A 16716-nucleotide genomic window follows, 5' to 3' on the forward strand; every position below is an offset into this window, starting at 1 on the left:
TGTGTGTGTGTGTGTGTGTGTGTGTGTGTGTGTGTGTGTGTGTGTGTAAGGCTCTTACAGAATTATCTTCCACCCTTTTATCTCAAACACATTGAGAAAACCTAAAGATACAGCCCTTGTTGTCGCCTTGAGCCCTTAACTTGCCAGAGGATGCCTAAACATCATTTCTGGGCATGTTGTGAGGGTGTTTCTGGAAGAGATTAGCATTTGAATTGGTCAACTGAGTAGACTAGATGTCCCTCCCCAGTGTGAATGAACATCATCCAGTCATTGAGGACCTGAACAGAACAAAAGTGCAGAGGAAGGCTGAATTAACTCTGCCTGACTGATTGAACAGGAGGGTCCATCTTCTGCCCTTGTTGCTCCTGGTTCTCACGACTTGGGACCTGGACTGGAATCTATACAATCAGCGGCCAGTTCTCAGGTCTGCGAACTACACCACCGGCTTTCCTGGGTCTTCAGCCTGCAGACACCAGACTGTGGGACTCCTCAGCCTCCATAATCACGTGAGCCAAAACATAATAAACCTGTGTGTGTGTGTGTGTATGTGTGTGTGTGTGTGTGCACGTACACACGCGCAATCTCCTGTTTTACTGGAGAACCCTAATACACTTCTTTCTTGTCATTATGTGACATATACTGAATATTTTAAACCGCATTTGTCACAGGATTTTGAAAACATGATCATTTGTTTCATCCCCTCTTCCTCTGCAGCAAGAATCTAAATCCATTTTGCCCCATCATCTTCACCAGAGCAGCATACTTGCCTCTCCCCTCATCAGATTTAAAAGGTTCCTGTGATTTAGGGCCTTCCAGCACCCCTCAGGAAGCTTGACAATGAAGAGGAATTATTGATGAATGTGGAAAGGCCAGGGGTGGGCATTCATTTTTAATGACTGCACTCCTTCCCTTGACTAAATGGAATCAATCCTTCCTGCCTGAATTCCATCCATTCATCATGCTCTCACAGTGGCTGACACACAGTAGGAACTCAGTATTTATTTGTTGGATAAATTTTTTAAAAGATATAACTTACTTATATCACTAAATTTTGTATATGAAGTAAAATATGGATGTCTGAGAAAATAGCACAATTGAGTTTATAGAAGAAAAAAGTGCAGATAGAGATTAAAGGTCAAATACTTCTTTTTGCCATCTAATTATCCAAACTGTCAACAAGTCCAGTCTTCTTGAAAATAAGGAGCATCCTTGCCTTGCTAGTTGCCCTCAGTGGCAAATTCTGTCGGGTGCCAAAGCCGACAGCCCCTCGATTGCCCAGGCTCCTTCCTCACTGACACTCCCCAGGCCTGGACAGCCATGACTCTTGACAAGTGGCATGGGTCTGTGACTCAGCCCTGGCCAATGAGACCTGAGGGAATGAATCTCTGTTGGGGGTTTCTGGGAAAGGTTTTACTTGCTAATAAAAAGGGACCTGTGGCAAGAAAAACTGCCCCTGTTTTTCACCCTTGTTATCACATTTGCATGAGACACCTGGAATTGCCACAGCCACACAGTGAGGAGGATCATGAGAGGCCTGCAGACAGGCTGAGGACGAGTGCAGAAAGATGGCAGCACCTGGGTCCCCGGTGGCATCTTTAAGCCATTGAAAAAGCTGTCTCTGCCACCTCCCCACTTTGTTCGAGACTTCCTGCTCAGTAAGATGAGATGAGCTTAAGCCCCTTTTAGTGGGATTTTCTGCTATGAACAGTGGAAAGCAACCCAACTGATACCCATGACCACCACCCTCATTCTATTTCCCTGGGTTTCTATTGGCCTTGCCCCCATTCTGGCCCTTTCTCCAGGGCCAATTGTCAAAATGCACAGCTCTCTGAGGAAAATACCACCATGGCTCCCTTCAACCCACTGCAAGAAGTCCAGGCCCTTGCCTCAACCACAGTCTTCCCCAGACTCTTCACATGCAAGCTCACTGTCAAGGACACCCTACAGGGTGACCCTGGAGACATGTCCATGCATGTGATATCCATCTTAGGTTGGCTATACCAAATGACCACAAAATTGGTGGCTTACAACAATAGAAATTTCTCACAGTTCTGGAAGCCAGAAGTTCAAAATCAGTATCACTGGGTCAAAAATCAAGGTTTTAACAGGCCCACACCCCTCTTGGAGGCTAAGCCTCCAAACAATCCACTCATTGTTTTTTTCTGGCACTAGTGGCTGCTGGCATTCCTTGGCTTGCGGCCTCATTACTCCAATCTTCAAAGCATTTTCAACTTTACTCTGCCTTCACCTCTATGTGTAAAAAATTTCCCTCTGCCCCTCTGTTAGACAGATGCGCACCCACCTCTCTGTGCACACCACCTCCTCTCTGGAAGAAGCTTTCTCTGGGAAAGGGGAACTAGGGAAGTGAGGATAAGAGGTGAGAGGAAGATGCAGTCTTTACTAGATACACATCTGCACTGTAAGCATTTTTTAAAAAATTATTATAAAACTTCCAATAACTTTTATATCAATTTGCAACCTAATATTTCTGAATGGAATTTTTTTTACACATGCTCTGTCTTAGGCCAGGTTCCCCAGAAGCAGACCCTAAGACAAGCATTCATGTGCAAGTAACTTATTAAGGAAGTGCTACCAGTGAGGGAGCAGGGGAAGTCGGACAACAAAGTGGAAGCAGCCCAATAAGGACACAATTTTAAGAACATCCCGTGACCAGTGGCTTAGTCTGATCCCGAGGGGAGCTCTGAGGGGTGAGTTATGCTCAGAGTTGTCCCCATCTGACGCCAGGGAGCAGGGCTTTCATACACCCACCCTCCTCATGATCCTCATCACAGTGTGACTGTGGCAATTCCAGGTGTCTCATTGACAAGGACCACCCCAGGGGCACTTGTGGCTCTTGTTGCCTAAAGCAGGGCAGGCTCCAGAAGCTCAGGAGCAGGGCTCTGCTAAGAGGCACAGGTGCTGCCTGTTGGAGCTTTGTACAGTGGTGAAAGGGAGCCCAGGCATCCAGTAGATCACTGACATTATCCATTATGTGTTCTAATTGTGAAAAAAAAATTAATAGATGTGCCTTCTCTTCCACCTGGCCTCTGCTCCTGTCACTTCGCACAGGAAGTGGCAGAAGGACCTAGCCACTTCTTTTGTAGGATGTCTTCTTCCCCAGGCTCCTTGATGTGTGGAGCCTCAGCAAATGCCCCTTTGCATCCTTGTTCCTGGGCATCAAGGAGCAGTCACTCTCTTTGACCCTATGGAGTTTCCCAGTTCCCTGAGAGTTCTGCTATGGAACCTCTAATCTCCACCATCTCAAATGGTTTTCATTCTTATGTAATCTTCCATGGAGTAAGTCTAGCCCACCTGCCCCATTGGGGCATCATCTCTGCATCCTGCCACTGCCACAATCCACACACATTTCAGAACCCCCAGGCCAAGTGGCTACTGCCAAGGAGGAGGCAGGGGGAAAATTCTGGCTAAAAAAGATAAGAGGGACAGACAGCCATCTTAGGCTCCACTATCCGAGCACAGGGTCGAAGCTTCAGATCACAAGTCAGGACTCAATAATCAGATTGTGGCTTTTGGGGATCACTATTTCTAAAGGTAATCTTTTCCCCATCATTATGGGAAGGGAAATGGCTTATCTGGGGAACACAAACTGTACAAACGAAGCTTTTCTCTGTGTAGTTCTAATCAGCAGGAAAGCACTAGAGATCCCCTCCAGAAACGAGGAAAAATTATTTCAAAAGTTCAGGGGAAAGTTTAATATGTCCCCATGGCAAGAAATACTCACAGAGACACTGGCTCCAGGTGGACATGTCACCCTAAAATACAAGTTGGAGGCAACTAAGGAAAACCGCTGTGGCTGTGGAGAAGGATGAGTTTGAATGTACAAGGACAGAGGGGGTACCTGAGCCTCCAGGGATGGTGACAAAAGTGAGGTAAACCCAAAAGGAGGAAGACTGAGCCTGGAATGAGCTGGGCTGTGCAGCTGGCGTGAGGTATACACATATGCGCCTAACCCTGGAATGAGATGAGATATGCGAACTACGTATGTGCATATGTGCTCATGTATACACACCCCATTTAAAATCATGCTCAAAGCAAGAAGCTGCACAAGAAAAGAATATGTTCAAGATAATAAAAGTGGAATTATTCAACTCCTAGTTTACTTTCTTGTCTATAAGGAGATAAATACGGCTAAAGTCTAAGAGATTGTGAAGTTTTCTCCCCATTAATGGCATCACAGTATTTGCATCTGTATTCATCAGGATTCTCCCGAGAAAGAGAATCAGTAGGTTATCTTGCATCTAGAAAGATTTATTTTGAGGAACTGGCTTACATGGCTGTGGAGGATGTGAAGTTCAAAGTTTGCGGGGTAGCCCAGTAGGCTAGAAATTCCAGCAGGAGTGAGTGTTGCAGTTTTGAGTGTGGATGCTGAATTCCTTCCTCTTCGGGGACCTCAGTCTTTTTTCTTAAGGCCTTCAACTGATTGGATGAGGTCTGCTCACATTATAAAGGGTATACGCTTCTACTGAGTTGAATGTTAATCACATCTACAAATACTTTCATAGCAACATCTAGATTGGTGTTTGATCAAGTAACTGAGTACCATAGCCCAGTGAAGTTGACATAAAATGAACCATTACAGGATCATTCTGCAACTTAGTTTTCTCGCTTAACGTTTCCTGTAATCCCTTCCATGTCAGCTTGTACAGAATGACCTCATCTATAATAAGAATGTATTATTCTTTGTTTAACCATTTCCCTACTGATGGACATGAACACTGTTACCTTTTTTGACATTACAAATAATGCTGAGATAATATCCTTCTCCATGCCTTCTTGTGAACACAAGCATTTGTTTCTTTAGAAGAGAGGGACATGAAGTATGAAATTGCTGAGTCATGGATGGGGGTGGGCATTTCAGATTGTTAACAGATGTTGGCAATTTGCCCTCCAAAGCAAACTTGAAAATTTTAAATGAGCTCAAGCTGAGATGAACTACATTTTTTTAAGGAAAAGGCAGTCATCCATAGTACTATTCTGTACACAGGTGTGTAACTGTCAAGGTGAGTGGCACACAAAAATTTAATGAAAGTCAAAGTACCGAGAGAGAGAGCTGCTAAAACAGATCTGAGGCTGTTCTGACCTCGTTACTCACCTGTGCTATGATTTGCATTGGGGTGGGAAAGGATGGAGATGCGGCCTGGGAGGCGTTTAGGTGTTGATTCCTGGTCCCTTCATGGGAGTGATTATTCACAGGAAAATCATCCCTATCACAGGAAAAAGGCAGAGAACTGCTCTCTTTGGCACTAAAGACTATGATCTCAGAACCAAAATAATTATCTTGGAGAAACTGGCAATGAAAAAAAAAAAAAGCCAGATGGTTTAAAAAGAACAAATATTGGCTCCCTTGTGAATTCTAGAAACCATAGAAATTGATGTTACTCCCTGGCAAATCCTAGAGTGGATTCTTAAAAAGATGGTTGGAAGCCTTTGAAAACAAAAGCTTGAGCCCCAGAAACCTGCAGAAGTTCATGAAGAACAAGCGAGACCTACTGTGTTCTTACACAGGATTATGGGACAGGGTTATAGGCCAGAGTAGGTTTCAGTTACAGAAAAGCATCCCATCAAGGCTTTCATGTAAATACAATGGAGGAATGAAGGGTGGAACAACAGAATCCACTGCAGAATGGTTTGGGTTGGCATAAGGCACTGGAGGAGAGATTCCTGCAGTGCGCCAAGGACTGTGTCCTTGATCCAGGCTGTTTGCCATTGAGACCAGTCAGGAGCCACCATACATGTGAAACCTTCAGGGAAGCCAAGGCTGGAAGATCCCCAGAATGAAGAATGATATAAATATGATCAGAAATGTCTTGACAGGCTGGGGAAATGGGCAGAAGCAATTTCCAGTATGAGATAAAATGGGAGTCAGTTCAACAAAAGACTGAATATGCAGGCAGAGAGTGGAGAAAAGCTGACTCCAGAGCCTCATGACAAAGTGCGGGGTTACAGAGGCTGTTACAATGCCCCCAAGTCATTCTACCTGCAGCTCTACTCACAGAAGTCCAAGTCCACCTTGACAGAACTCAAGTCTTTGCAGGTAACAGCTGCTTTCTAGGATGCTCATGCCCTTCTGACCTCACCAACTGAGCATGGCAAGGGTGAGCTGTATGTGTTCATGTAAGTTAGACCCATGATCCTAATTACATGTCTTAATTTAAATGATTTAAAAGCATATAAACTATAAGTGCAAAAAAAAGTTGTTTCTCAAAAAACTAAGTTGAATTCCTTGAAGAGACTCCACAAAGAACAATCACTAAAAGGTAACAACTGTGGTTGAATTAGGTATGTGTGGGAGTAGGGCGGAGGCACTAGAAAGACTAGAAAAAAATGAAAACAGAAGGATTCTGCAGTCAGATTCCATTGATACTTTAAAGAAACTGACACTGGACATTGTAGATAGCACACTTTGGGTGTGGTTTACCTGAGAAAGATGAAGTAGAACTTTACTTGAGCAGACACTAAAAAAGATTGGCAAATGACATGTATTTACATACTTTACATTAAAATAAAATGTAAGATAGGAATCTGATTTTCTTTGGGTCTCTTTGACTTTTTCAATTAACCCACCAGCCATCATACCAACTGCATCAGCTATAAATGCTTTTTCTACTCTCTTATGTTCAATTCTGGCACCAAATTTCATAGTAAGCACTGATGTTCTAGAATATATTCCAGGAAGAGGGATAAACATGGAAAAAGCTCTATGGCTCAAGCAGCACGTGGTGGTGTCTGTAAGGTCTGATGGGTGTCAGGCTCAAAGAGACACAGATTCAGAGGGAAGAAGAGGGTCTCTGTATTTTGTTCTTTACCTATTCACCTATGTAGTTTTTTGCTTTCCTTTCCGAGAATTACCCTTTCTGCTCACACACTAGACTGTAAACTCAAAGAAAGTAAACAAATACCTGTTACAAATGCCCTATGGATAGACATTTACCTTACAACTGCCTTTAATTTTAGGCTGTAGGTTTCCAACTCATCAAAATGCAATTATTTGCATTTGACTCTACAGGTTCCCTAGCCCAACCTCCTCGGTGCTTTTAGCGTAAGACGAAGACAATGCGGGGAGGATCGGTCTCACCAATGACACCAGGCGACTGACACAGAAAACAGTATGTAATGAGGGCCTACTATGTGCTAGGTTCTACATTCACAACTTTTTAATATAGTCTCTTTTAATTCTCATCAGCTTTGAGAGGTTGCTACCAGTATCCCCATTTATACAACTGAAAATAGAAAAACAGTGCCGGGGGCGGTTTACTTTTCACATACTCCATCACTCAGCTGGGAATTAGAGAGGCAGGATGCACACTCAGGCCAGACTCTGGAATCTACATTCTTTTGCCAACATGCTACACCGTCCACACACTATGTTTTTATGTGTGCATATGTGTGTGCACATGCACAATGCACGTGCAGAGAGAAGGAAGCCAGTGAGACAGGGTGGAATTGGAATGGCACATCTACACAGAGCTGGAGAATCAGCACAGGGGGAGTCAAGAGGCAGGAAAGGGACAGACCAGTTCCCACTGTGAGACATGAGAAGGAGCTGGTCAGGGATGTTTTGTGGTTAGAGCTCTAGGGATTACAGGCCTGCCTGGGAGGACAGTGGTTACCAGAAATTCAGGGTCAACCAGAAGCCAAAAGGGACCTGCTCAGGGCTTAAAAAGGAAAAATCTTTCCCAGAGGCCAAAAGGGTGGGGAAAAGAAGTAGCTGGGTCTCGAGGGTAGAAGGCATGAGAGCTGGAAAAATACCCCCAGCCTTAGAGAGGGGCAGGCAGGAGAGGAGAGAGCTGTGAGCAAGAGTCAGGGTCTGATGGAGCCTCTTCGAAGAGCTGAGCTGTGGGTGAACATATCCTGGACTGGACATTGCTGGGCTGTGCTGGTAACAGAGCTATCTATATTTAGTGCCTCTAAGACAGGGATTCTCAAGGTGGGGTTCCCACACCAGCAGCATCAGCTCACTTGAAAATATTTTAGAAATGCAAATTCTTGGGCCCCATCTCAGAGATAGAGCCACTGTTATACACTTAATGTTTTATATCCTCCCAAAATGCAGACGTTGAGGCTCTAGGCACTAGTGTGGCTGTATTTGGAGATGGAGCCTCTACAGAAGTAATTAAAGTTAAATGAAGTCACAAGGGTGGGGCCCTGATCCAACAGAATTAGTGTCCTTCTAAGAAGAGACACCAGAGAGCCCCCCCACCCGACATTTGCATGCTCAGAGGCAAGGCCATGTGAGGCTACAATGAGAAGGAAGCCATCTGCAAGCCAGGAGGAGACCCCTCACCAGAAACCAAACCCTCCCAGAACCTTGATCTTGGACTTTTCAGCCTCCAGAACTGACAGGAAATAAATTTCTGTTGTCTAATCCATCTAGTATGGTATTTTGTTATGGTAGCCCAAGCAGACTAAGACTCCTATTGCATAGGAAACTAGGAGTAAAGCCTGGATACATGTGTTTTAAAAAGCTCTCCAGGTGATTCTGATACAAGCTCAGTTTTGAGAAACACTAGTCTACGTTGGGCTGAACCAAAAAGCTGAACCAGAAAGGACAAATAAGTAACAATGATAGATTACAACAGGAGCTGTGACACGCTCATGCCCAGAGTTACGAGAACACAGAGGAGGGGTCTTTCACCCTGCAGGAGGTGACCTAAGAGCTGACTCTTGAAGGTTGCTTCCACCAGCTGCAAAGAGGAAGAGAAACCCATAAACCAAGGAGTGCAGTCTTGCCACAAGATCTCTCCTCCATCTGCTCTCAGAAGATGTCAATCTCAGAAGCTGTGTTAGCCTCAATGCATGGAGCAGAATCTTGAGAGCACTGAACAGCACTGGCAGTGAGGCTGAAGGTACGGAGGATGCCCAAGTCACCTCTTTTGACACAGTTCTGTCCCCCAGGTGTTGGCATTCCAGGCCTCTGATGGGAGTGGCAGCCTTGAGGATCTCAGAAATGCCTTCAGGTCTGTCTTTCGCTGTCTTGGTGAATAGAACACAGCCTCCTTCCACCAGCACCAATCTCCCTATCAAACAGTAGCTTGGCCAACCTTGGTTTTCTCTCCTGAATACACTTTTTCATTCTTGACAACAAAGCCAGGCTGAAATTTTTCCAAATCTTTAAGTTCTGCTTCCCTTTTGATTATAAACTCCATTTTCAGTTTGTTTCTCTCTTCCTGCATTTTACTGTCAGCAGCCAAGAGCAGCTACACTGCACCCTGAACACTTGGCTTAGAGATTTCTTCCACCAAATATCCTAGTTCATCCCTCTTTGGTTCTGCCTTCCACAAAGCACTAGGACATGAACACAATTCAGCCAAGTTCTCTGCCACTTTATAACAAGGATGGCCTTTCCTCCAGGTTCCAGTACCTCGTTCCTCATTTCCGTCTAAGACCTCATTAGAACGGCCTTTACTGTCTGTATTTCTACCAACATGCTGATCATGACTACTTAGATAATTTCTGAGAACTCTGAGGCTCTCTCTACAGCTCTCCTCTTCTTCTGAGCCCTCAACAGAATCACCTTAACAATCCATTCACAGCAATCTAGGCTCTTTCTAACATGTATCTCCAAACTCTTCCAGTGTCTACCCATTACCCAGTTCCAAAGTCATTTCCACGCTTTCACGTATTTGTTCCAGCAACAGCCCCACTTCTCAGTACCAATTTCTGTCTCAGTGGATTCCTACTGCTGTAATAATATACCACAGGCTGGGTAATTTATAAACAATAGAAATTTATTTCTCACATTTCTGGAGGCTGGCAAGTCCAAGATCAGGCATCTTGACACTGACCAATAGGTTCAGTGTCTGGCAAAGGCCCATTCCTCATAGATGGTGCCAGGTAGGTGTCCCTGCATGGTGCAAGGTGGAAGGCCAAAAAGGGGAGGCAGTGTCTGCAGCCTCTTTTCTAAGGACATTCATCCCATCTATGAGGGCAGAGCCTTCCCAGCCTCATCATTCCTGGGGTCCCACCTTTCAAATCCACCATCTTGTGGGGTACAATTCCAACATGAATTCTGGAGGACAACAAACGTTCAAGCCACAGCAGAAGCTCATGCTACTAAAGGGAGCAAGAGTCAGCGTCAACTACATGAAATTTGAGGATGCTCCAGAATCACCAAAGGAAACAGCAAGTTTGATGACTCATACAGGGAAACTTGGTGAACAACATCAAAACCATCAATTCACTGTCATCATGCTCATGAAAATTAAGAAAAATTTGTTTCTGCCTAACTAGATACTAGCTACACCATTATATTATAATGTGAAACGTAGTAAGACAATGGCCCATCCAGTGTATGCTAGTAAATGCTTACAACTGGCTCTCTAGGTGAAAGAAAACCCAATTTCTAGAGTTTGCCAGTTCCCATGGTGTAAATACTTCCACCATGGACAGTTTCAAACTACCAATCTACTTTTACTGAACGAGAAGTTGGAAACAGATACACAGAACTGGCTGAGATGGCGCATACCACTGGGCCTGTCACAGGTCTTTAAAACCCACTTTTTCCCAAAAAGATTCCTGGGGAAAAGCCAAGGCAGCATTCCTGAAATGCGGAGGGCTCCACAAGCATCATCAAATAGATTGCAGCATAAAAATAAGAGGTCAGGAGGAAAAGTGTTTAAACATCTGAGAAATAAATAAAACTGACAAACCTACCGGAAACCAATCTGCATATTGAGGAAAAGTTTCTGAATCAATGTTCATCTTTCCTGTACTAACTTCTTAACCCATAAAATTGACATTTTTTTGAATTAAAAAGAGAGCTGTGTCCTTATTTTAGTTTTAACCCTGCCTTCCCCCACAAACACTTTGTATGGTATCCATTCACTTCAGTTACACATCAAGATCACAATTAGCTTCAAAGGCTGAAGAAAGACAAGTCACTGGGGTGCTTTTCCCTTCACTCATGTCATTCGATCACACAAGACCAGAGACACCTGGTGACAGTGGCATCTGTACCCTGGTTCTTAAAATGGAGTGAGCCTCACAACCTCCTGCAGGTCTTGCTAAAATGCAGAATGCCGGGCCCCACCCCCAGGGGGTTCAGCAGATCTGGGGTGGGGCCCAGGAGTCTTCATTTCTAAAAGCTTCCCACATGATGCTGATGCTACTGGTCCTGGAGTCACACTGATTTTTAAGAACCATTTTATAGCTGATTTTGGATCACTGCCATCAAGTCATCTTTTCTGAGGAACCACAGAGCCCTCCCTTAACAGCCATTTTAATATACAGACAGCAGGAATTTTACACACGTCCCCATGGCCTGCCAATCACTCGGCACAGGCACATGTTTTGGGTGCAGCCATGCATCACTACTGTTACAGCCAAATGTTACAGAGCAAACTGAATGCTGGCTGCTCAGTCCTTAAGATCCTCAACTCCTGGCATTTCATATTTCACCACCACCTGGAGCCTTCACTCCACCACACATGGTGGGCTGCGTGACCTGCCCAGCTTATAGTTGAGAAAGGACAGGGTCCTGAGAGGTGACAGGACCTGCCCACGCTTGCTCGGCATCTTGGACTGAGCCTTACTTTCTCTGCATCGCATTTCTAGTTAGGAGCCTGGACGCGAGAGACACCATGGGCACCAGGGTCACACAGGAGTAACTGGTGGAGCTGATCTCACACCAGGTCATCCCCTGGTTCCCTCCCTCAGGACTTCTTGCCTCTATGCTAACCAGCGCTGGATGCTGTGATTTTCCAACTCCTGCTTGTGACGATTCCAGTTCATCTGGGTACTCCATTGCTATCACATTTGCAAGCAGTTACTTCCCATCCCTGTTTAGACACAGCACGCCCCCAACAGCCTTGCTCCTCACTTCACCCGTGCTGGGAACCATTGCAGCTCCAAAGCTGAGTAACAGTATCCCAGGGGGCATCCAGCTCAACCCCCTACCCCATCTCCACCACAATAACTAGGCAAGGGACTGCCTCGAGCGGCTATCTAGAGGGTCCCAGCACCCCACACTCCTCATGAAGAGGTGTATCTATGTCTGTCTTCCCTTGCCCTGGAGAGCCCGGCTTGGCAGAGGGCCTCACAGCAATGGCAATCCTGTGTTCTTCCAAGGCATTCAGAAATCAGTTCTCTATGTCCATGTCCAGGTGCAATAGCTCATGCCTGTAATCCCAGCACTTTGAGAGGCCAAGGCAGGCAGATCACTTGAGGTCAGGAGCTTGAGACCAGCCTGGCCAACATGGTAAAAGCCTGTCTTTACTAAAAATACAAAAATTAGCTGGCGTGGTGGCAGGTGCCTGTAGTCCTAGTTACTCTGGAGGCCGCGGCAGGAGAATCGCTTGAACCCAGAAGGCAGAGGTTGCAATGAGCCAAGAATGCATCACTGCACTCCAGCCTAGGCAACAAGAGCGAGCCTCCATCTCAAACAAACAAACAAACAAACACTAAGTGATCAGTTCTCTATGTCCAAATAGCTTCTCCCTTTATAACCCAGACACTGTGTATACAAGAGACTAAAGTCCATGCTTCCGTAGTTTGAGCAATGCCTTATGGGTACACACTAGTGAATCTTAGAAGTCAATTAGCTCCTCCAAAGTCCCAGTGGAACATGGTTTGAGGAACTCCCCTGCCCACAGCAATTTGGTGGCCTCATGAGTCAACATTTCTCAAATACATTCTTCAGCACTTAATGTATAATCTTGGACCAGGGACCTAACCTCTGTGTGCCTCAGTTTCCTCATCTATAAAACAGGCAATAACAGTATTTACTTAAAAGGCTTATTGTGACGATTAAGTGGGCTCACGTGCATAACTCTGAGGATAGCTGGCAGAGTGATCCACAGGGTCTGGCTCCGGTAACAATGCTGCTCTGATTATTAGAGAAGCCACAAACTATGTGGCCTCATTTATATCACTTCGAGTTGTCAGTTACATGCAAATTAATGAAAGATAACTGTCTGTCCACCAAATGGCCAGGGAGGCACCTGCAATGTGTTTTTCCAGCAGAGAGGGAAGCGCGGGGCCCACGCCTACCTGGGGTTGGGAAAAGAGGGGAATGAAAGGACTAAGGGGGTCCTTCTGGAACCTATCAGGTCAACTCCCTCTCAGAAGAAAGCCACAGCTGAGCAACAGCCCCACAGACAGATTGAACAGGCGGACAAAACAACTGCTGTCTAAACAAAAGAAGCAGGGCTGCCAACCCCACACTTACTTCCAGGACTGTCCATTGTTCAACCACAATAGCATCGTAGCCCTGTATGGTTTTGCTATCTTCATTGGAAACAGCTTCAAAGATGAATACTCCATCTGTCAAGCCCTGTAAGGAATCTGTGGAAAAAGAAAGAGGCGGGGGTTTGTAAACCGTCCGTGGCAGAAGTCTTCTAAGCAGTAAACATTTCTACTGCATTCATTAATAATCCCAATCAGAACATCTTTTCAGCATGTTAATTAACGAAGGCACACGCAGCCATAGAGTCTATCCAGCCCTATCAGAATGAATGAGGCTAATTTACCTCACAGTTTTGAATAATATCCTTGATTTTATGAGCCCAAATTTCATTGTTAGCAATCACCATTTGATTTCACGCCTTTACCTTCCTTTTCATGCTCCAGCATCAGGATGCACTGGGGAGAACTTACCCAGGGTAAAACACAGTCATTAGAGACAGTTTTTAGAAGGAAACTATATTTAGGTGAGAAGGTTTTTTTTTTTTTTTTTAAGGGAAGAGATATAACACACCAGATCTGAGTTTGTCAGACACATTCTAGATGCGTTAATTCTTGGAAGTTCATGCGATACGGGCTTCTGTCCAGACCACATTTTAGGCAGCTCTTGTCAAGAGGTGGAATTTGGGGGAGGGGGAATTTTCCTAAATAATTTACAACTGGAAATATTTCCCTGGGCACTGCTGTAGTCAATGTACCAGGTTCTGAGCTCTGTACAATTCGACAAGTATACATGAAATGTATAGCATGACTGAGAACTGCCTCAGGCAATGAGGGCAAAAAGAAATAAAGAACAGGTCAGGCCGAGTGGCTCATGCCTGTGATCCCAGCACTTTGGGAGGCTGAGGTGGGCGGATTGCCTGAGCTCAGGAGTTTGAGACCAGCCTGGGCAACACCGTGAAACCCCATCTCTACTAAAATACAAAAAGTTAGCTGGGTGTGGCAGTGTGCGCCTATAATCCCAGCTACTTGGGAGGCTGAAGCAGAATTGCTTGAAGTGGGGAGGTGGAGGTTGCACTGAGCCAAGATCGTGCCACTGCACTGCAGCCTGGGTGACAGAGTGAGACTCCGTCTCAAAAAAAAAAAAGGAAATACAGAACAGAGTCCCTGCCCCTACAGAATACACTAAGGGAAGCATCTTTTGCCCCTTTGTTTTGTGCATGGCTCCTAAATGTCCTAGGTTAATTCTGATAAGGGATCTGGGGAAAGAATGACTTAGAAGCAAGCGGTCTGGGGCTAGGCTCTGTCACAAAAGGTGATGTGACTCTTTCAAGGGCGTGGTCTCTTTTCTATAAAATGGGATTATGGAGAGGCAATCTCTCTTGGTTCCTAGATTCTATGCTATAAACACTGCTCAATCATAATATTATGAACTGAATGGTGTCCTCCCAGAATTCATATGTTGAAACCCTAACCCTCAATGTGACTATATTTGGAGACAGAGCCTTTAGGAAGGTAATTAAGGTTAAATGATGTTCTAGTCCTCACTTAAGTAGAGGGAGATGGGGCCTTAGTCCAATAGGACTTGTGTCCTTATTAGAAGAGGAGGAGAAACCAGAGCCCTCTCTCTCCCTCTCCTGGCGTGTGTCAAGAGGAAAAGCCACATGAGAACACAGCAGGAAGGTGGCTGTCTACAAGCCAGGAAGAGAGCCGCAGCCAGAAACTGAAGTTGCTGAAACTGAGACCATGGACTTCTAGCCTCTAGAGCTGAGAGAAAATAAATGTCTGTTGTTTAAGCCACCCAGTGTGTAGTATTTTGTTATGACAGTCCTGGCAAACTAACACACTTACAAAGCACATTTCAATGATATGCTCTTTAAAAGGACAATTTTTAACAGGAAAAATCTATAATAACGTGACCTTTTTTTTTTTCCCCCACAGGGAGGGAAGGAACACAAATTCAGAAAGTCCTCTGAGTCACGCTGGAGTTCCTAGAACTGCCAGTATTTTCTAGGAGTCACAAAGAAAAAGACTGAAAAGCGTGAATATATAACAATCTTTAGTTTTTGTCTTCCAACAGACCCCACAAACAAAAGGTCATCAGCATAAGAAAATTATTTGCAACAACAGTAACAAAAATAAAGGCTAAGTGCATTCGCTTCGGCAGCACATATACAAAAATAAAGGCTAAGCTTAATATTCTTATATATAAAAAGCTTTAACAGATAGTTAAAAATACTAAAACACCGGCCGGGTGCGGTGGCTCACGCCTATAATCCCAGCACTTTGGGAGGCCGAGGCGGGTGGATCACGAGGTCAAGAGATCAAGACCATCCTGGTCAACACAGTGAAACCCCGTCTCTACTAAAAATACAAAAATTAGCTGGGCATGGTGGTGTGTGCCTGTAATCCCAGCTACTCAGGAGGCTGAGGCAGGAGAATTGCCTGAACCCAGGAGGCGGAGGTTGCGGTGAGCCGAGATTGCGCCACTGCACTCCAGCCTGAGTAACGAGTGAAACTCCGTCTCAAAAAAAAAAAAAAAACTAAAACACCATTAGAAACAAAGGGCATAAACCAGCAATTAATTAGCTCTCTTTCTCTTTCCATGGCCAATAAACACTGGAAAAAAAAAAATTGCACTATCGTTTGTTTGAGATGGATGGAGTATCACTCTCTCTCTTAGACTGGAGTGCAGTGGCACAATCACGGCTCACAGCAGCCCTAACCTCCCGGTCCACGTGATCCTCCCACCACAGCCTCCGAGCAGCTGGGATCACAGGCACTTGCCAGCACACCCAGCTCATTTTTGTATTATTTGTAGAGATGGGGGTCTCACTGCGTTGCTCAGGCTAGTCTCGGACTGCTGGACTCATGATCCTCAGCCTCCCAAGGTGCTGGGATTACAGGCATGAGCCATCGCTCCAGGCCTCAACTTCTTTTTTATTTAACAAACTGACAAATTTTGAAAAGACAATTCCCACTGTGGTAAAGGTATGGTGATATGGGAAAGTTTACAGTGCTTAAGGGAATTTTAACTATATAATCTTTCTAGAAAGCAATTTAACAATGTTGCAGGAGCTTGCCGCACAAGGCCCATCCTCCTTCACCTGGAAATCTGACCTTTCTTGTCTATCCTGAGGTAATTACCTCCAACACCATCAAATATCCACCTACGAGCATTACTTACAAAATTACTTAAACACTTAATCTAAATGTTCAACAATCCAAATATTTAACCATAGCAAAACAGTTAAATTTGTAGCTTTATGTACAGTTAATACTAGGCTATCCCTAAATATCATGGGAACTTAATGATTCAGAAAAATTACTTAGATACAATATTATGGAGAAAAAAGTAGGATATAAAACTACCATATGAGCTCAATATGGATTTTTATGTTAAAAAGGTTTAGACAGACTTTAAGGAAATATACAAAATGCCGGCAGCCGTTATAAGTGGTGGAATTACATACAATTTGAGTTTTCTGTTATATCCTTTTCTGCAAGGTTATTAGCAAGTTAATGCAGGTGTAATACAAGTCAATGGACAACACAGAGGACAATTTCCTTTTTCTC

General features: G+C 44.6%; 1 protein-coding gene across 6 annotated transcripts in view; it reads right to left on the minus strand.

The window, feature by feature from the left end:
• The window catches only part of RFTN1 (raftlin, lipid raft linker 1), a 205262-nt gene that overhangs the window by 28089 nt on the left and 160457 nt on the right, over positions 1 to 16716 (minus strand). For all 6 annotated transcript variants that reach the window (XM_032267221.1, XM_032267225.1, XM_032267236.1 and 3 more), the window contains exon 7: positions 13187 to 13302. In XM_032267221.1, coding sequence (XP_032123112.1) covers positions 13187 to 13302 — 116 coding nt within the window. The remainder of the gene's footprint in view (positions 1 to 13186; positions 13303 to 16716) is intronic.

This window comes from Sapajus apella, unplaced genomic scaffold (genome assembly GCF_009761245.1).
Source record: "Sapajus apella isolate SASKATOON/1434 unplaced genomic scaffold, GSC_monkey_1.0 scaffold4, whole genome shotgun sequence".
Taxonomy (NCBI): Eukaryota; Metazoa; Chordata; class Mammalia; order Primates; family Cebidae; genus Sapajus; species Sapajus apella.